The 21869-nt window shown below is 34.2% G+C and overlaps 1 protein-coding gene and 1 long non-coding RNA gene across 3 annotated transcripts; both read left to right on the top strand.

The window, feature by feature from the left end:
• Positions 1–272: 272 nt before the first annotated feature.
• Positions 273–20631, top strand: LOC130049050 (fibrinogen-like protein A). Of its 2 annotated transcripts, XM_056146085.1 has the most exons (6): positions 279–697; positions 1792–1803; positions 4499–4647; positions 10930–11026; positions 18840–19001; positions 19483–20631. In XM_056146085.1, exons 1-6 carry the CDS (start codon positions 385–387, stop codon positions 19707–19709), a joined length of 960 nt encoding a protein of 319 aa, XP_056002060.1. In that variant the 5' UTR covers positions 279–384; the 3' UTR covers positions 19710–20631. The 2 variants fall into 2 exon arrangements, with proteins under 2 accessions (XP_056002061.1, XP_056002060.1); XM_056146086.1 differs by lacking the exon at positions 1792–1803 and having other exon boundaries at positions 273–697.
• On the top strand, positions 11038–15274 carry LOC130049051 (uncharacterized). The gene is made up of 3 exons (XR_008797572.1): positions 11038–13670; positions 13854–14038; positions 14155–15274. It is a non-coding gene; the product is annotated as an uncharacterized LOC130049051 (long non-coding RNA).
• Positions 20632–21869: the final 1238 nt, after the last annotated feature.

Raw genomic sequence — 21869 nt, 5'->3', positions numbered from 1 at the left:
TTCCAAGAGCCAGAATCACATTGCGCCGATCGAGCTGTAGGAGCCGGTCGCTCAAGAGCCTTACTTGTACATACATGTAATTGATTAAAGACAAGTAGTCGCCACACTTATCTGTATATTTTGTGGAATCATGTATTTGTAAATTTTAGCACCATCTCAATAAACTTACATCTTGTTGAGAACCTCAAAAGAGTTGTTCCTTTTATCCTGATTGAGGAGAACTCTGTTACAAGAACTGACGCACCTATTTCGGGAACTTCAATTTCAATTTCGGTATGGTTTTAAATTTAAATCGCACCGTCGCAATAGAAATGAATGTAAACAATCTGGATTTCACCGCATATACACATATTGTATAGCAGAATTAAAGTCTTAACCCTTAAAATGGATGAAGATGTTAGACAATGTTTTATAGGAATGATTTTCGTATTTACGTTGGGAGCTCTACACATTTTCGACAGATTGGATGAAGTTTACATGGAAGGACTAACACGGGACAAGGAGTTGTCGTCCCTTAAACAGAGAAATGAAGACTTAGAAGTGAAAGTAGAAATTTCAAAAATTGAACTGTCTTCCCTAAAAACAGCAATGGAGAAATTAACAGAGGTAGAAACTTTGAAAGTTGAACTGTCTTCCTTAAAGACAACAACAGAAGAATTAACAGAAGAGATAAAAAGAATGAAGAATACTCCACCAGGTAAAGACATACTGCTATTACGATTACAATTAGATTTGTTGTTTCATAATTAATAATTTAAAATTGCAATTGCAATTCAAAATGTCCTTATGCTGCATGGTCACTGGGATCAAAGCGATGTTCGTAACTCCAGGTACGGACAACCCAAGATAGATCGCGCTAACTCAGCTGAAAATGATGTTCGTTGATTTTGTAATGTTCAAGGATTATTCCTCCGTGTTTTATGCTTTCATTGATGTGTTACTAAATGTAGAAATAAAATACACAGCAGCTTTCATAACTGAATAAATTCACAGTACAATAAATATATTTTAAAAATAAAAGGAGGAGGATTGTAACTGTAGAAATGAATCCCGTTACTGAAAAACTAAATAATGGATGTCTGTAATGTTATGTTGACTTATGATATTTTTCTTCTACTGCATGGACTGTCACTTTGAATTCTATAACCCTATCATTTTTACCATAAAATCTGTCGTCATTTTCATAAAGGCGAAGAAATTTCTACATGTGAAGATCTCTCTCTCTCTCTCTCTCTCTCTCTCATTTCGTACCGAAATAGTGAAATGCATTCAAAAGTCTAGAATTAATCAAGCTGATTATCACATGTACCATTTGATATTAAGCAAAGTAGTTATGTATTTCTATAGACACGAGTACTAACAAAGATATTCTTGAGTTTTAACCTAAAACAAGGTAATGATTCTGAAAAGATAACGTCAATCTAAATACTTTAAACATTTTTTGAAAATAATTCTGTGTGATCATCAAATTTTAAACATTTAAGTGTGCACCCCCACTCCCAGAAATTTTTGATTTATGAAGAACCTGAATTCTTATATCTTTGATAAAGCATAACAGTTTTATTCGATATTCCGGATCCATGTGATAGATCCCAGATCTGCCCCTCTCAGGAGTTTACCCAGACTTCTGACCTGGATGGAAAGGAATAATTTAGTCAATATTCTTTCTTATTTTGTTTCCAATGATTCATTTGGTTTTAGTTGATTTAATATTCGTGTTCCAGATGCCCCGATCCAAACCATCTTTCAGTACATGCACGAGATAACTTGAGATTTCAAATTATTTTTCAGATGTATTTACAGGTATTTATGAATACACATCAAAATCCATTTTCCTAAAAGAAAATCTAGACAATGTAAGATATATAGCAATAATTATTTTTGTTCTTTATTTGCCTTTTTGATGGAAATTGTTAACTAATTCACGAACTCAATATTTTGGCCAGGTTTATTTTGGGAAAATAGTATTCATAAAATTTATACAAATAATAAAGACACTTTCCATTAATTATCTCATTTGTCGACAGTTCATTTCTCCATTATTATTATTTTTCTACGAAAAAAAGATAGTTGAAGTAAAATAACTAAAAAGATAAAGTAAAAGAATAATTTTACACAAGGTAAAGAGTTTTCATATTTAACAGGCTGGTTGTTATTACTGGTACACTCGACATGTAGTTTTCGAAGATTTTGTTAATTGTGAATACGAGACAGATGAAACTCTTGTGTGTGTGAACATGTATACAAAGCTCTCTCTCTCTCTCTCTCTCTCTCTCTCTCTCTCTCTCTCTCTCTCTCTCTCATTACTATTCGACAAGGTCCTAAAACCATGGACCACATCAATCACCTGGGCCATCCTAGCACTGCTGTTGTTCAAGTCCATCACCAAAGTATAACAAGGTTTTGCCATAAAGAATCTATATACGGAATATGAAAGCCCTACGCTAAATAGTTTAGGATAGTCTAAGTAGGTCAGTTTCTTTAAATTCAGGCAAATTCCAGGGTTACAATATCAAACAACATTATATCGCAATGTCTTGCAATAAAGAATCTCGATACAAAATATTGCTTATTGGATATTGGACTTATGAGATTGTTGATCATTGTTCGTTATCTTCGCATAATTTATATATTTATATATGTATATATATATATATATATATATATATATATATATATATATATATATATATACATACTTGACATCCAGATTCAGAATTGAATTTAAGCATTCATATCATCTTAACTTAAAGATGAAGATAACGAACAGTAATCAATCTCATAACTCCTATAAAAAAGGTGAAAAATCGAACAGTGATCCATTTCAGTCAGAACAGATCAAGAACGGCCTAACAATCGATATGAAATATGTGAGACAGCATTTGACTCATTGATAGGTTGTACTGACAAACTAAATCGTTATAATGACCATAGAATTTGAGAAATGTTGACTAAAAGAAAAGTCTTAAAATCCCTCTAACACTTCACGGGATGCTTACTCCTCCTAGGCACCTGCTCCCACCTCTGGTGTGTCCAGGGGTCCGTGTTTGCCCCACTATCTATTTTGTATTGCCCATGGATTTTCCACCCTGTTGTAGGGGGACGAAATTCGGCCCCATTCCCAATGCAAAATAGTAGTATTTTTTCCCAATTTGTCTACAAAATTTCCCAATTCAAGTCAAATAAAAACTTGTCTTGTTTTGTAATATTGTCATGGGGAAAGTGGAATGATTCATTATAATTCAGCAGCACTACCATCATAGTTCATTTTATAAAACACTCCATATATATCGGCAATTGTTCGATAAATCCGAATTTCCTCAATTTTTTTCCCTTTGATTAATACGTGCTATATTGTTGCTTCACTTATTGTACCCACATCCTTAACCTAGAGTTATTAGGTAAATATCATATATATTTAGAATGTATTTTCAGTGTACGTTGTGTGAAAATTATTGTTTTAATCTTTGAAGCAGCACACTTCGTTTGGAGAGTCTAATCACCAGAAATTGTGATATTGTATGCTCCATTGTATAAAGCAGCATTAGTTCAAATTTAGCTTACTTTTATCATTAATATTAACATATGTACATTTAGAGATATAATTACTTTACAAAATGATTTTATTGGATATGAAAATATAACTTCCCAAGCCTGGTGCTTTTCCTACTGATTGAACAAGTATATTGGCATAGATAGTATCGCAGAGAGTTTCATAATGAACTAGATCATGATTTGAAAAATAATTTATATATGGTTAGGCTGTTTCTGTCAAATTTCAAAGCAATACAATATGTAATTGAAACTCCATGACTAAATTTAATTCAACTGTAATTGAAAAAAATCCATCTAGTATTAAAAAGTATAAATACACAATATTATTAGCCGTGAATTGCAAGTAAAATGGAGAAAATACTGTCTATTTTCTCTTCCTGACATTTTTGAAGCACCATCTGAGAACTAGAAGCTAGGGTCACTTGGAAATTTGAAAGCTGGTGTTCCGTCAGTCCATGCATCATTGAAAATAGGTTTAAGTGTCATTTAAACCTGATTCCAATGAAAAACAGAATGTTATAAATAAGAAAAACTTCTATGAATGAAGAGAAAATGTTCATCTTTTTATTGAAAAAAAGCGTATTTCAAGAAATATGTTGTAAAACTGTGAATTTCTAAAATTCCCAATTTGGACAAAATGGCGTTAAAATTCCCAATTCTAAAGGCCCAGGCCCAATTCCCCCAATGGTGTGGAAAATCCCTGATTTGCTTATGGGAGTTATGAGATTGATCACTGTTCGTTATCTTCGCCTTTCGTCAACTTCTTTGCTTTTTCGGAAAAGCTGTTGTGTATCGAATCAGTTGAGAGATATAAACAATATATACAGGTGATAATGGGCTACTACTACATAAATATGGGAAGTTGACAACAGAAAAGCTTAAATCATTCCGTTTCCTATTAAGCTGAATTTCTTTTTTTCTTTTTTTTTTTTCTTTCCTCCAGGTCCAATCAATGTATTTCTGAAAAGCTGTTTGGATATTTTGAACAATCACCCTGGCGCTAAGGGAAAAGATGGTGTATATCAGATATATGTGAATTATCAACTTAAGTCAGTATACTGCGACATGAGTACCGATGGAGGAGGCTGGACGGTGAGTTTATACACTATTATCAAGTTGCTCTCCTTTTAAAAAGGAATAGAATACGTGAAACATTAGACTGTGTGTCTAACAGAGACTTGATATTCTAGGTTGATTTTGATATTATGTTTACAAAAAGACTTTTTTACAGCTTGAAAGATGCAAATATTTGAAGAATTATAAGTTTTATTTCTAGAGCTGATATAGAAAATGAGCGATATTTGAGCTTTGACCGCTGACCTCAGAGTTAAGAGTCAGCCTTGTATTTGGTATTGATTTTGAATTAATCAGGGAACACTATCGGGTTTGAATAATTAGTTCGTGTTTCCGTTTCATACGTTTGATATAAAACTGGCAAGAAAATTCCTTAATTTAATCATACAAATCGAAACAGTGGTGTTCACAAACTTGAACATCGGCCTAAATATAGTTACACTCTCATACAGGTCATGGCGCACAATTAGGGACAAAATAAGTGACTATGTACAAAGTGTGACACATCTGATCAAGCAATTATATACTCATTATTGTCTAGAACATAATCTTATCAAGCAAAGATATATTCAATATCATGTAGACCATCATTTGATCAAGCACATTTATATTTTAGGCCCAAAAATGCTTGTTTCTTTTTAATAGACCAACGTGGGTTCAAAGATGCCGACCTGGAATTTTTGTAACAAAACATCCGAAAATAAAATTGTGTCCACATTCGAATTCAAAATTGCGATTTAAGTTAGTTTATAAATTAAGGTAATTCCCCAGACCACTTCAAATAAAGTTTGAAACGTTATTCACTAGTCGGGAGACTAAGCGCTTATAGTTATATACATCGCAAAGTCGTAAACTCTCCATACACATTGTGTTGACACACAGTCGTTCAGTAATTCCCGTGTGATTTCTGCAAATATTATAGATTATAATGTTAAATCTTGTTGCTAACTTTCAATGTATCTATTGTAGGCCATTTCTGATCATTAATGATGGGTAGAAATATTAAATCTCCTATTCATGTTTTTTTTTTTGTGTGTGCTACATGTACTGACAGTCACATATTTTTGTTATGTTTCCCCTATAATTTATTTAAACCTGAAAGAATACGATTGATGTTGTCATGATCTGAATAAAATATATGCATAATTTAAAGCTATACTAACATTGTAACCCCCCCCCCTTTTGCAATTTTTTTTTTATATTTATTTCACGAAAAAATCGCTTTCGAGGCCCTCGGAATGCATAATAAATGTGCATATACATGTACATATACAATGTATGTGCATATCTCTGTTGTGTCTAATAACGTTTGTGTTCTTACGCGTACAGCATGGATCATGGGTATCGTAATGCAATTTTTTTTAATCTAAAACACATTTCTGACCTGATATGACCTTTTCTGGTGTTTTGAATAAAACGACTCGGAATGTACGCGGTAGTTACATGTTGTTAGCACTCACATCACATGGCTGTATCGTATTGTTAAGAAATAGCAGGAACTAAACATTACCAAGTGGGCTGGGAATGCAGAATTCGGGTGTTTTAAAATATTCGATTTTCCCAAAATTTGTAACTTGAACATATGTTAGCATTCTCTGAATGAGCGTTAAAAATGTGAAAATCATTCTGATCTACATCACTTTGTTCCAACTAGATCTGGCGACATAATTTTATTTTTTCATCTATTGTGACTTCATGTCAGTGTTCGTGTGACGTAGGTTATAGATTTAGTAAACTCCATAGTAAAGTTAGATTTTTCGAACTTCAAGTCCGATTCCCAAAGCTTGCGGCAATCAATGAACGCGGTGTATAGCTATTTGAAGCTTTAATGTTCTAAACTGTCTTTCAAAAACTACCCAGTAATATTTCTTGAAATGGGAATTTAGTAATGTAAATGATGAATGAAACATGTTTGCAGAGATAGGAATTTTAAACACCATTTTCCAATATGCGTTTTTACTCGGTTTTTAACCTAGAGGGGGTCAATGGGATCTCAAATTATCAGAGAGCCTGTCTACTTCTTATGTCAAACGATTGCTGGAGTGTAAAGGTAAAACATATTGAAATGTTTAAAAAAATCTAACGGTTTTTGAAAACACGATATTCCGGATATGGTATACTAGGAATAGTTAAAATTTGACTACTATACGTGAATTTCCATCACCTTGAAACCAAGAACATGGTTCAGTAAATGCAAAATTATCGAAAACAGTCAAATGCAATACATTTTATTCAATTCATATGAAAGAAACATATTTCTATCGTTTAAATAAAGACAGTGCCTTAAAATGTATCTATATTTACACTGCTTGTTTTAAAGTGATATGTTCTATTTTTAGAAGTGTCTGTACTTTGGGAAAGGCCGCTAAACATTTTTTATTCGGAAATTTAGTCAATATACATCCTCGACCAAATACATGTAAATTTTGGTAGACATCTGTAGGGTTTTCAATACTAAGATGTGATATGGGTAATTACCTTAAACAAAGAACCTCTCAGATGCATGGGAGCTAGACCAATGTACGTGCAGGGCTTGAACGCACGAACTCCCGGTCATGAAGCAAACGCTCTACCACTGTAAGGATGCTACACTGTGAAGCAGGTTCCGAATTCTTAAATTTTAAGTCTTACACTGCAACTTTTACTTTATGCGTGACCAACTCTTGTTATTTACTTTATAGTTTAGGCCCATATTATGAAATTACGTAAACCAACGTCCAAAGAAAATTAAAAAGAAAAACTATATCTACCTGGACAAAATATTATCTTGGTAACAAGAAACAAATATATGCTTTGCCTTATCAAGCAATCATATAAATGTATATGAAAGGTGAAGATAACGAACAGTGCATGTAATATATACTCAATAATAACATTAATGCTAGATTGAAACCGAATGAATATTTGAAAGGATTCAGTAGCCTTTTCCCAAAATTGCAAATTTCATGATCCCAGGGCTAGGGTGTTGGTACCAGGGTGGGACTAAAGCACCATAATGATTAAATGTGTATATCAACAATTGAACAATTTCAAATGCGTTCTGATAACTACCCTTCCAATTATTTTCAAATTTGGTATGAAGCATCTTTAGGACAAGGGGTACATCAGTGATATACTTTAGGAGTCTTCATACCCTGTAACTTTTAAGAGAAGCTGCCAGTAACCATTGAGAATTGTCTTTAAAAAAAGTGAACAGTGCAAAAATCACAAATCTGAACCAAACTCGCACACGATTGTGTATAGTGATAGTAAACGTTAAAAAAGTGAAAATTACTGGAACCATGCATCGCGTTTCCATGGCAACGGACCGTGTCCACAGTTAAATAATTAGGTATTGAGTTTTTAATCTTTTCACAAATATTTCTAATAAAACAATTTTCCAACAATGTACAGTGAATTGAAATTCAAGAAAGCAGATCCGCATAACAGAAATATCTAATTCATTTTCTACACTCAATCAGTATCAATGCTGACGTCATACTTTAACCTCATTGCGTCATACTCAACATGCATTGTGACGCACTTTTCGTGTATTCAAAATATTTCATTCTCACAGAAATAATTTATTTTCTATCAAATGGTCAATGTAATTTCCTTGATAATGCAATTCGTATTTCGAAATATTGTATACGTAACGATGTGGATTGTTGATCTGATGAGAAGGGAGGGGGAGGGTATGTTGTTGATAGATCCTCTAACAAATATCCCATTCCTATATCATTAGGCTATGCTGGGTATAGCACACACGTTTTCCAATTACAAATTCTGTAATTCATATATTTTAGACCATATCTATATTGTAAATGTAATAAAACAATACACTTCATAGAGATTTCGATATAGAAATACTTGAGACCTACTTATTACAACATCTTACATGTATGTATCAAATGGCAGACCCACCCCCACCCCCCTTGTAAACTTAACGAAAATTATGATTTTAATTATGTTCTATGACCTTGCTATGTACATTTTTCCATAATTGATATTTTTTTAATAGTATTATTCATAAAGTAGCGTTGTGTTATTTACACATGGGCTTGAAAAAATAGATTTGTAAAGTTTTGAAAATATAATCTTGTGATTCATTTAACTTTTCTGAGATTTATATCTATTTCCTGATATTTCTTTATTCTACATCAACTATGTTTATAGAGCTCTATTCAATTTATCTTCCTGATCATATGGAAGTTATAATTAATAGTAATGCACTGCAAGCATCCAGCAAACAAATTTAAGTCTCCAGCAAACAAATTTAATCAATTTATGTGTGCGAGTTTATATATATATATATATATATATATATATATATATATATATATATATATAAACTACAGCAATATGTGATTTAAAAATTATATATATACACAGGTTGGTTAGTAGATAAAGATATATACATGTTTAAATTAAATCAAAATGCAGTTTAGGTCAACTGATTAAATATGAAGATCACTGGTTAATGTATGTGACCTTGAGATTGTAGGACAAGGTCATTTAAAAGTTTCAATAGAATTTAGCATGTCATTAGAAAGTAATTGATGCACCCAGATGACAAATGTTCTTGACCTAAATTAGACCATTGGCTTAGTAATTGGATAGATTTTCGAAAATGTAGCTGAACTTGAAAAAATGGTGTTTTTGGTCAGTTCAGTAACAAAAAAGTAAAAGTTGTTTAACTGATTTTATCTTTTTGAATAAAAATCTAACATGTGTTATTTCTTTCTATATGAAAGACCTTGCCTGATTGTTTTACGTTTCTGAAGAAAAAAAATAGCTCAAAAATCAATTGTTTTATTGAATATTTGACTGTATACAGTGCAAGATATATTGGTGCCATGGCAACCATTTTTGTTGAGATATTTAAATTTCAACAAAATTTTATATAACCCTTTTTCATTTACCTTAAACTCAAAAGATATGCATCTTATTATCTTAATTGGATTTATTTTAGACTCTAAAGTTCACTGTTATTTCAAGGACTTTGTCCTTGTTACCATGGTAACAACAAAGTGATCAATAACTTTGTGTTATTTGAGTTTAAGTGACTCACACATGCGTTTTCAATTATTTTATCAATAACACTACATAAAATTTTAGAATTCTTCAACAAAATTTTTTTGCACTTTCCAAACAAGTTTCCATGATTACTGACAACGTCTCTTAAGGCGGATCAAAACGGTCAAAAATTTGGCAATTCTCAAGTATGGTTTTCTCCACAATCGTATATCTGTAAGAAAAACTAAATGCGTTGTCATATAGAGCAGCATGCCTCTACCGAACTAGACGACTCTTTACCAAATTGTAAATTCAAGATCCCAAAGGCATACTTTTGGTACCAGTGCGAGTCAGAATTATCATAGTGATTATTGTCTTTTTCATTTAAAATACTTTCCAACTTTTGCTGATAGTGTAATAAAAACTAATGCATATTTAGGAAAATCAGAAAGGATTGTACCAAAATTCTGTTTTTCTTAACCCAAGGGCTCTAACACTAGGGTCGGTACAATATAATCATATATTCTTAAATTAGATATAACATATATTACATTAGGTAAAGCCTTTCACCAGTATGGATACTTTCCGGAACATTTGCGATTTTTAAAAGAACATACATTGTTTCATGCTGTTGCTGAATATTTGAATTCAGCTTAGATATGCAGACCAGGAACATTCTTATAGATTTTAGCCCTTTGAGCAAGTGATATTTTAACTAGTCCGAAGATGACCGATGTCAGTAACCCAGTGGTAGAGTAGACGCTTCGTGACCAGGAGATCGTAAATGTATCTAAATGTGTGTCCAGGGGTCCGTGTTTGTCCAACTATCTACTTTGTATTGCTTATAGGAGTTGAGATTGCTCACTGTTATCTTCACCTTCCATCTAGAACATAAACACAGGTTGTGAATGCTCCTTCACCAAGCGATAGGCATGTAGAAGTGGGAGTCACGGGTTTTCGTATCTGACCTTAAGGTCGATCGATCCTCGTGTGATGTCACAGATTTTTCCAAAAATCTTTATCAAATTGAACTTTGTGCATGATAGAAATATATCTTTCAGAAGATACACCAGATGTGGGATCAGATACCGAGGAGAAGTAAGCATTTCATGTCGACCGATGCAACATGACAAGTTAGAGTAGGAAATACCCCCCTCCCCGATCTTTGCACTACAGTCATACTTCAATTTAACAGCGTCTTTTCGCAGATTCTAAACACTCTACAAAGCTCAAAATCAAAATGCATTAGAAGATCTTGATTTTCTAGGTAATATTAGAAATGACCAAGCATGCTATTTTTTGAAGGTCATCCAACGGAGGAAAGATGGATCAACCGATTTTTACCGGACATGGGATGATTATAAACACGGATTTGGCGATCCGTCTGAAGAATACTGGATTGGTAAGATTACTAACCCCTTTACTGTTTGTAGGAGATATCTAAGGTACCATTACCTCTGTACAAACCCAAACATCCGCAAATAAAAATTTTCAGAGAGGATTAATTGGGGAAAAAACACCAAACGCAATAACCAGTTACGAGTGTTTAGCTGTGTAATGCTTTACATGAGCGTCAATAGACTTAGTGTGAAATACATCGGGAAGATTGTCAAATTGATAAGATGAAATGCTGATTTTGACTTCGGATTACTCCGCTTACCTGATCAAGATACGGGTGGTGATATGGCTGCTGCTGTCCCACCCCTTTTACTAGAAAACATGTTATAATGCTAATCTAGCCTAACAGGAAATGAGAAATGGAGATCAAAGGGAGAAAGGGGTCGTGATGTTTAATGGTGTGCAGTGACATTCTGTTGCTTTTTACTTTACTGATCATGAGAATGACTCTCCTCTTTCCTTGATCATTAACTATGTTATGATGATGCACACTTGCATTTAAGATTGCCCCGTGTAAAAATGGGTGATGAAATCTATCACATTTTTGTAAGTATGTGATATCACAAGGTTTTCTGTTTGCACACCGTTTTGAAAGATGACCACTTTTAAAACAACTAAAACAAGGGCCAATTCTTCTTAGTAATTCCATCATTGTTTCTCCATCCAGGGCAGGAAAACATGTACAGTCTCCAATGAAGTGATTATGTGTCTCATGATACCAGCATTTTTCTTTAAAGTGGTATCATTTCGGTAGTGTCATGTGTCACACCCTTCTGTTTGCCGGTAAGAAGTATTGTAATAACAGACATAACATATGCATTGTCAAGTTTCTCATTTTTCTCCTATAGTGAATTTGACATGGTATGTATCCTTCCCTTACAGGAAACACTGCCAGTTTAATAGTATCTGAGGTCGTGTATTCAATTGCGGTCTTCTTGTCCAAAAGAAATCTTAAGAATTCGGAGAAGTCTATAGACTTTAGCTTCAGCTTCCGTAAGGTCCAGTTTCTCCTCTAAATAGATGGTAATAGGGTATGTAAGTCTCGTTTGGTTTCATTTTCGGTTTTACTACTTCCGGGTACAACAACGTCTGGAATATATACAGTCGTAAAAGCGAGTCATCGCTAATATGTAACTTGGTGTATTGTTTAGCAATCGGCTGCATACACGATACTGGGAAAACTCTGTCATGTAGCTTATTTAGGCTCCTAGTCGATGCTACAGTAAAGAAGCAGTGGATGCAAAGATGTAGGTACGTAATATTATTATAATTTAACGAATAATCATGTCAAATTAACACACGTGTGTATAAACTGACAGAATATGCTGGACGTGTTGTATAGATAATTCAGAGGGGAAGTAAGCCTACAAAAGATTTTGACAGACGAACTGATAAAAAATAAAATAAAGAAAAAACATTACTACAATTTTAGAAATTGAGAGGCTGAGGTGGGGGTAAGTTTTTCTTCGTTATTGATTTCAACATTTAGTAACAGCTTGTACTACATAATTCCCTTCTGTCAGAAAAGGGGAAGGGACACTGATTTATTGTATCAATATAGCTCAGAAAAATAATCTTGCTTAATAAAGGGGAAAGGGTTGACAGGACACCCTTGATACTACTTGCATGTATATAGGCTCCTGCATAATTAAAATTTGTATTGTGTTTCAAGAGAACTGCTCTCTACAGCCCAGTAGCTAAGTACTTCGTTACTAGCTTGAAAATACGGATGTGTATTTAATTGCTGTTATAAAATTTAGAAATCCATTTCAAAATTAAGGATTATCTCCCTCACGCATAGCTCTTTTCCTTAGACGAATTTGACTCCACTTTTTTTGGCACGCTGTTTTTGGCTATAATAGTTTTAAAACTTCATTCTTATTTCGGATTTCAAACATTTCGGTTGAGCATCACTGTAGAGACATTATTTGTCGAAATGCGCATCTGGTGCATCAAAATTGGTACCGTATAAGTTTTACATTATGAACCCTGAGTCGAGGCCTCTGCTGGTGGACTGTTAGTCCCCGGGGGTCTCTACAGCCCAGTAGCTAAGTACTTCGTTACTAGCTTGAAAATACGGATGTATATTTAATTGCTGTTATAAAATTTAGAAATTCATTTTAAGATTAAGGATTGTCTCCCTCATGCATAGCTCTTATCCTTAGACGAATTTGACTCCATTTTTCTTTTTTTTTTTTTTTTTTTTTGGCAAGCTGTTTTTGGCTATAATTGCTCTAAAACTTCATTGTTATTTCGAATTTCAAACATTTCGGTTGAGCATCACTGAAAAGACATTATTTGTTGAAATGCGCATCTGGTGTATCAAAATTGGTACCGATAAGTTTTACATTGTATAATTATGTAAAAGTGACACATGGCCTTGATAAGAATGATTGTAAAACTCATATTCTGTGCTGATTTCAGAAACTACAACTTTGTTGTGTAGTGAGGCACTTTAAGTCAATAAAAACAGCAACTTATTGTATATTGAATTTTTTCATCGACACAAAGTTACGAAACCTGCTGGAGCAGAAGCATCTGCTTCAAACGTACATGTAGGAACCGAAGTTGATACTGCTACCAGACAACAATGAAGTACATCTACATGATCACGAGTATACAGCATCAAGTCCTCAACATTTGAAAAGGTACAGTGTACGATACAAGTATTGTCAATACCAGATACTAGTACATCAAACCAGGAAGTCACAACTGTTGTTGTTACGTTTAGTGTCAGGTGGTTTTTCTGTATTTTCTTCATTCTCATTTCAGTGTTATCTAAATTTATATGGACACCAAATACTATAATGATATTGTTTTTGTTCTTACAGCTTCCCTTGAAGACTTGGATGCTGTAAACTTGCAGTGAGAAATATATCTGCTTAATCAAAGGAAACCATCTATGACAATTGGGAACATCATAACTAAAAGACTCTGGAAATGCATGTTTTTACAGTTCATTAAGGAAAAATGCTCAATGTACTTTCTATACACTGCCTAGTTATTGATTTCACAGGTCAGCACAGATTTCACAATATTCAATTACCTAGTAAATTTTGGGGGGTATAAATGTTGCTGTATACACCATTTTCTGTGGATATTTTTCATATGTCCATTAAATTTTGTTTGAAGGGATCATGAACACTGTTGGGAGTCTCCATTCAACTGAAATACAAAAGTCAGAAGAAATGAAGGTTGCAATGGATGCAACAGAAGTTACCTAAAATGACAAAATTGATATGAATAGCCAGTCTTTCGCTTACAGTAATTACAAGAGTCGCCACAAAGACAAGACTTTAATGTGTATATCACCTAATGCAGCTCATTCCAATATGTGTGCTGGATACAAATCTGACTCGGCAATTGTGAACCATTGTGGCATTTTAGAGAAGTTGCAAGTTGGTGATATATTCCTGGCGGACAAAGGATTTTGTATACTTCCAAATGACATGACACTTAATATCCCACTCTTTCTTACAAATAAATCCCACTTCTCAAAAGAGGATGCACAGCTTTGCTATAAAATTTTCAGATGCAGAATTGATGTTTGATGGGAAAATGAGAGAATGTTTTGTTTTAAATCCTTAGCCATATCCTATCATAGTATAGATATTAATCTGACAAAATATTTCAGCTTTATGTGGCCCATGTGATTTTGCAGGTTCCCCTTTTGAAGGAGATTGCAGAAAAATCTTACAAACTTATTAGATTATATGTGTGTGTGTGTGTGTGTGTGTGTGTGTGTGTGTGTGTGTGTGTGTGTGTGTGTGTCTTAAATCTGCACATACCTACCACATTGAATTTTTTAAGTTAAAGTAATGAATACCATATATTCAATATTTGATATGATTATAAAGCCCTTTGGAACGTTTCCATCAAAATGAAATATTCTCGAGAGGGACGTTAAACAATATAGAATCAAACAATCGGCAATAAAGCCTTTTGTCCTCATTCTGAAGGTTTTCAAATCTGCATTATTCAAAAAAGAAGTAAAATCCATTGTTTTCAGTAAATACATGTAATTGAATGATTTTTGTAAAGCTGGACACTGTGTCTATACATATTTTGGTTCATCTAAAATAAGAAAAACTTTGTCTATAATGTTTAATCAATAGTATATATATAATTACATAACTTTGATAAATGCACTACTGGTAGCAAAATAAAGTATATGTACACGTGGTTATGTGTGTATGTGTTTTAGACTGCAAAACTACTTTATTATTAAAATTAAACTCTATCACACTTAAAATGTTTGTTGACCATACTACATCTTTGTCAATGTGAAGTATTTGAGTGTCACCTGAATTATCCACACTAGCAAATCACAGCATTCGGTGTCTTTCAGGTGTTGATGTCCTTGAATCTGATGCCAATATTCATATTTTGTTTTGAGGTGAAGCGATCCATCCCTTGCATTACATTCTAAAATGGCAAATGTCATTACATGTGTTGATAAAATATACATGATTTACAAGTGTTCTGATTAGTGGTTAAAGTATTATACTGCAGCATGTATGTACTTATTTTGACATAGATGTACTGCAGTATTCAAAACTTGATGCAAGTAAGGTTTATAAAGAACATTAACAGTTCAATATCACAATGAAGCCTAAGTAGTATTTGTATTTCATTCGTGAAATGTTACTTTAAAGTTATAATAAACTTGGATACATCCATAATAATATATATGAATACATTAGACATACACTACAGCTAAATGTACATATATTAGGTACATATACACGTAATTGTTCAATCTATAATGCTGACTTACCACGATGGAAATCCCAACATTTGCACAGGACTCTTTAATTATCATTGTACAGGCTGAAAATGGGCATTTAGCCTCAATTAAGAATTTCAGGGGTTGTTGACAATGGCCTGTTGCGTTGAGGAATGAGGATGCAGTTAATTCCTCCATTGTTGTTGTGACCTTTGTCTGTGCCGACTTTTGATGTTTTATCCAACTACTGGCGTATTTTACGTCAGTTTTATTTGCTTTTTTATATCTGAAAATCTCCAATATATCTACATGTAAAAACTATATCTTCACAGTTCGAACCCATTTATTACATACTTTGGGTATATTATAATCATAATAGATATAGATCAAACATGTATTGACATTATTTTTATTTTTAAATATTGTACCTGCCTTTGACAACTTGTCGACACGTATACTGCCCCATTATGGGTATACTGGCATCAGACATCCACATTGATGATGACTGTACAATGGACAATACCTTTATCCTCAGATTCAAGGCATATCTATAAAATAATTAAACAGTAAACAATCTTAACCTTTTGTGATGTAACTGATAGAGATAGGCACATTTAATGCGCTTTGTTTATTGAATACAGACCTGTACACTGCAGGTACGTACATGTAGTGTCGTTGTTCAACCCCCAACAAACCAACCAACCAACCCTCCATCCCCAGTTCGTTCGTATAAGCACAAAGCAAGTATTATGCATAATCCGTTTTTATTTTCAAGTATAAATATAATTTCAATTGGAATGATTTGAGAATATAAGAACGCATCGTACATCTCTCTGGCTCATAGATTACGCTTATACCAACCTGCCCTTTATCTGCAAGACGTACCCTCATCAACGTTTGTACACTGGCGGTTATTAGTGTACATTAGACGTAATTAGTCAAACACAAAGCGAAGAATCCTCGACGACTCCACTAATGCTTCAATTCCCATGTTTATCTCGTTAAAACCTCAACACAGTCGAGTGATAACGCTATATCCAGGTATACCACTCTCTACACAGTGCAATCTGAGAAATTGATGTACCCGTAAGTTAATATTCTCGCTAAATCTCGGCAATCACATGACGAAACTTACAGACCCTATAACATTTCAGCCTCACTTACAAGTATCATGGTAGCAGTATCCATTTCCCTTTCCAAGTTCATACCCTTTAGAATTAGCCAACATTCCTCCGCAGTTTCCACCATTTCTATAAACTTCATACTGTCTCCTTTCAGAACTGTTTTTAGTGCTTTTATGTCAGTCAAACCAGTGCCCGCTAACTTTTCTGGCCTTCCATCTTCAGATGAAGACGCTAAAACATCTCCTCAAAATTATTGCCAACTCCCTTAATAATTTCCAAAGGTTCTCCAGACAAAGAACTTTTCAAAGCGAATGGGTCTTCTCCATAAGTCGGAATCATGGGGGTAACATAGTCCAATCTAAAGCTAGGGTAGTTCCGTATCTTGCCACTAATGTATGGTGGATCTATTTTTTCACCTTTAAGGATTGGTTTTTAACTCACTTTTCCAATCAATGCATTCTTTTGTGTTGTTGATTTGAAACAAAGGGATCTCGCTTTACACAACTCTTTGCCCACTTTAGTTTTGTCGTCTTCATTGTCTGAATCAAAGTTCTCTAGATACTCACAATGCCGAACTTCCATGTCCTTGTATGACTGTTCTATATCATTTAACATCTGTTTGATGACTTCCGATTCTGAATTTTCTCCAGAAGACGTCCATATATTCTGTGGAATCTTACCTTTGCGGTACTTCCTTTTTTCTTTAATCCCTTCCGAATTTCCTCTGCAGTGCTATCCGATGTGTTGAAATGTATAGCTTAACAATAAAACAATACACCATCTTTTGTAACCATTTATTCCAGTGTTTCAACCTAAGATTTATGAAAGTAAAATAATTACCAGATTCATGACAAAAATGTGTTCCATAGTTTTCACACCAAGATAAATTCTACGAATTAGTTTGAACAGCCATTCCAAATCCTCAAAACCGCTAAATAGTCCACATGAAAGGTGAAGATAACGAACAGTGATCAATCTCTATATCCTCTATATTGGTAGCTATAGAATTTATAATTAAGGACCTTCGTGGTTCGAGCATCGCTCTCAAAATCACACGGCCTCTCACCTCTGGTCGCACCGATTTGAATCTCGCGCCAGTAAGTGGGAAATTTTCCCAGTTTACATTCGGAAGGTCGATGGTCTCTTCCCAGGTAATCAATATAATTAATAATCTACATGAATTTACCTACATATTGATCGGCCCATTATTATTGAACTATAACATGCTAAACAAAACATACGTGGAATTATCTATCCACGCGTGTCGTTCCATATAAACACACTTGCGGGGATAATGAACCACAAAATAGAGGCCAGCTATAATATTTACCGAAAGTTTACAATATCGTTGACGATGCAACATGTAGTAATGCTTTAAGGTAAAAGTTGAAAAACATAGTATGATGATGAATTTTGGAAATCAAAGGGAGATATTGAAGTACATTGTTGCAAATCTCCCATTATCTTACTTCGTTAAATTATCATAATTAGCTTACTGTTCCCGTATAAAAGAGGGTAGCGGGTGGTTGTAGGGCTCACAGAGGGTGTGGTATGACCGGTTAACAGGGGTGCTTACTCCTCCTGGGCACCTGACCTAACATTTGTTGTATCCAGGGGTCCGTGTTTGTCCTACTCTTCATTTTGTGTCATTTACAAGAGTTATGAGATGTGTCTCTGTTATCTTACTTTTTATATAAAACATTAAAAAAAACAGAGATGTCAGAAAAGCATTTGCGATTGGGGGATGTTGGATTGATCTTTCTAAAGAACGCGCCTACGATGAGAAAAGTTAATAGAGAGAACCCTCTGATCAACTAACAATAATTTGATGAAGTGGACTTACCGTTCCTTATTTTGAGCAAAATATTGAATCCTTTTCATCCAAGAATACTTTTTCAAAATCGGTCCAGATGTTCTGGAGAAATCTAAACTCTCAGTCTTATAATGACGTGTATTTTCTTTTAAAGGAAATGACGCAATTCATGATTTGACCAAAACGACACAGCAGGAACTCCGGATTGACCTTCAAACATCTGATGACAAATTTTATTGCCTATATTCTAGATTTGAGGTCGGTAATGAGATCAGCAAATACAAACTCACGGTGGAGGGTTATTCCGGAACAACGTGTAAGTCATTGAATTATATTTATTATACTAGTGCGAAAAGACTTTGTGTTGCACTGAATTGACATTTGGATTGATCTTATAAATCAGAGGTAAGTTAAAATGGTTCATTATTTGATGAACATCGGAAATATTTTGACATTTAGAATCCAAGCTAATATTATTTTCACGATGACTAATTATCATTATCAGTGGTAGACGTATCCCCGTCAAACCTAAGACGTTATTTACATAGGTAGTGATTGCTCCCACCTCTGATATATCCAGGGGTCCGTGTTTGCCCAACTCTCTATTTTGTATTGATTATATGAGTTATGAGATTTATCACTGTTCGTTATCTTCACCTTATTGTAACCCCGGTCCAACATTATCTATATTGAATTTAATAATTAGCAGTATCACAGTGTTGAACGATACAACATCGCCATCTAAGGTTTATTTGTTTTTTAATTTCATTCAGACTGTTTTCATTTCCCCGTACTAGGTGACAGTTTGAAAGATTACAATGGAATGAAATTCTCTACATACGACCAGGATAATGACGAGGATGATAAATTTAATATTGCGGAATTGTGGAAGGGAGCCTGGTGGTTCAGAAAGTTTCCCTACACAAACCTGAATGGGAAGTACGCCGGTAAAATTAGATGGCGCTATTGGAGTTTTTCCGAATCGCTTAAAGGAACGAAGATGATGATAAGGTTCAAAGGTTAAATCAAAATACAATGCACTGTGTAAGAGCTGACACATTTATTTTTCTAGATAGATAGATAAAGCAAGATACTTGATGGCACAGGGAGAAGGATAGAATTAGTATATTCACATGAAAATTAGATTATTCTCTTATAATTTGATTTGTAGCCAGAGTCTATAGATAGATGTGAGATATCATAAATCGGGTGAGTTTGGCGCACTGGATATGTTGGTTGTTTTCGCTAAAAATAAACGCACTAAAATTTCTTTCCTTTGTTAAATGAAACCGCTTCAAACTTTAATGTGCTGAACTACTTTATTTGAGAAAAAGTCGCCAAATATTCCCACCGCCAAATTTGTACTATATACAGTTTATAGTATTGTATATTGATGGTTTTGTGTATTGTTATTTATTTTCCATTTTCCTTTTAAGTTTGTATGGGACTACTCGTATAATCATGCTATCAAGATAAAGTTTGTATTCTATCATGCGACAAAAATCATACAATTGATAGATGTATTTATCATTATCTCTTTTAGTGGAGTAATTAACCTTAATTTTTGCTTGTTTTGTCTTATTTTTCTGGGCATCCTGTCATCGTAATCTAAGTGAAGAGAGGGCATACTTGAAAGATGTATAACGACTTTAAAAGTAAACACCAGATAGAAAATTGCATAGTGTACAGGGGGCCGTGTTTACCCTATTCTCTTTGTATTCTATATAGGAATTAAGAGATTGATCTATGTTCGTTGTCGACAACGACGTGCTTGGCAGGTTTACAAAACATCGTGAAGGTTTTGATTTGGTTAGTAACACTAATGAGAGAATACACTTTTCTGGTGATGTGGAATGAAATGAATGATTTTGTGAAGAGTGACTATAATTCATTACGGATGTCATATAATTTGCAAATAAGAATTGATTAAAAAAAATCATGAGGTATTTTGGATGTTAATGTCATATATCATTCAGGGTGAAGGTACAAAGAAAGCGCTTTTAGTGACGCATATTTACATTTTTATTGAATTCTTGAACACACTTAAAACTTTTTTTTTCCTCATATTTTCGGAGAACAGTAAACTTGAACTTTGAATACAGTTTGTATAACATGATCATTATTTCGTTTCAAAATATTTGAGAATAATGACCATGTTTGTAATATACTACTTACATCTAATTCGCATATGAATTAGATGGTTTTATCGAAGACAGTACAATACGTAGTTATTCCCCGTTTGTTTAATGCACCGAAGTCCATTCTGATTATTTCCCCTTGTGCTATATATAAGAGGCGGCACTTTGTCTGTCTCTTCCTTTTCCAAACTTGCAGCATCATATCAGGTCGGTGATGAAATCAAATGTTTTTTGTCTGTAAAATTAGGTGCAAATTTGGCTGAATTTCTATCCAAGAGTTAATGCAATTGTTTGCTGATTGATTAATTGCAATTTTAAACGTAGAACAAAGAATTTAAAGGTAAATTTCACCCCGATGTTGATATATTTTTAATTGAAACATTAGGCCCGTTATGTCACGAGCGTTAGCGTTGGTAGCCATTTTGATTAAATAATTTGATTAAAGTAGGCAACTTAATCGACTTATTCTTAATACAATAATTGATACTTTTTAAGGCAATTAAATCATTACATATTTTCATTGCGTATGAGTATGCCACCAATTCGGAAATTAAAAAGGACACAGAGATCGAAGCCCAAGTCGTCGGCAAGTTCAAAGGCGGCGGTATCACCCCCTACAGAGATGCCGAGTCAGGGTCCCGCACTACTCACTATGGCTGAGTCGGGTCAGGAAGGAGAGCTTCAGATGTCAGCTACGAGCTCGGCTAATTTAGCCATGGCAGCTGTACCTCAGAGTCCGGAGTTATCCTCGAAGGTCTACAGAATTCTCGAATGGCGATTGAAGTCAGCATTTCGCAAATTCTATGGTCGTTATAACGATCTAGTTCGTCGATACAGCCTCGCATTGGGTCAAATACTGTCTGACGTGTTTCATACCGATTGTTAAGCCGTTCTTGGCACACTGATTTTGACTGCGGATAACTCCGTTTACCTGATCAGGATATAGGGCTCACGGCGTGTGTGACCGGTCAACAGGGGATGCTTACTCCTCCTAGGCACCTGATCCCACCTCTGGTGTGTCCAGGGGTCCGTGTTTGCCCAACTAT

The sequence above is a fragment of the Ostrea edulis genome, chromosome 8 (assembly GCF_947568905.1).
Source record: "Ostrea edulis chromosome 8, xbOstEdul1.1, whole genome shotgun sequence".
NCBI lineage: Eukaryota > Metazoa > Mollusca > Bivalvia > Ostreida > Ostreidae > Ostrea > Ostrea edulis.
The sequence above is the reverse complement of the archived record's forward strand: the minus strand, read 5'-3'. Positions and strand labels throughout refer to the sequence as shown.

Coding starts and splice junctions, on each gene's coding strand:
- LOC130049050 (XM_056146085.1), top strand. CDS start 385: ATGGATGAAGATGTTAGACAATGTTTTATAGGAATGATTTTCGTATTT. Junction 4,648..10,929: donor CCGATGGAGGAGGCTGGACG/GTGAGTTTATAC, acceptor TATTTTTTGAAG/GTCATCCAACGGAGGAAAGA. Junction 11,027..18,839: donor GTCTGAAGAATACTGGATTG/GTAAGATTACTA, acceptor TTTCTTTTAAAG/GAAATGACGCAATTCATGAT.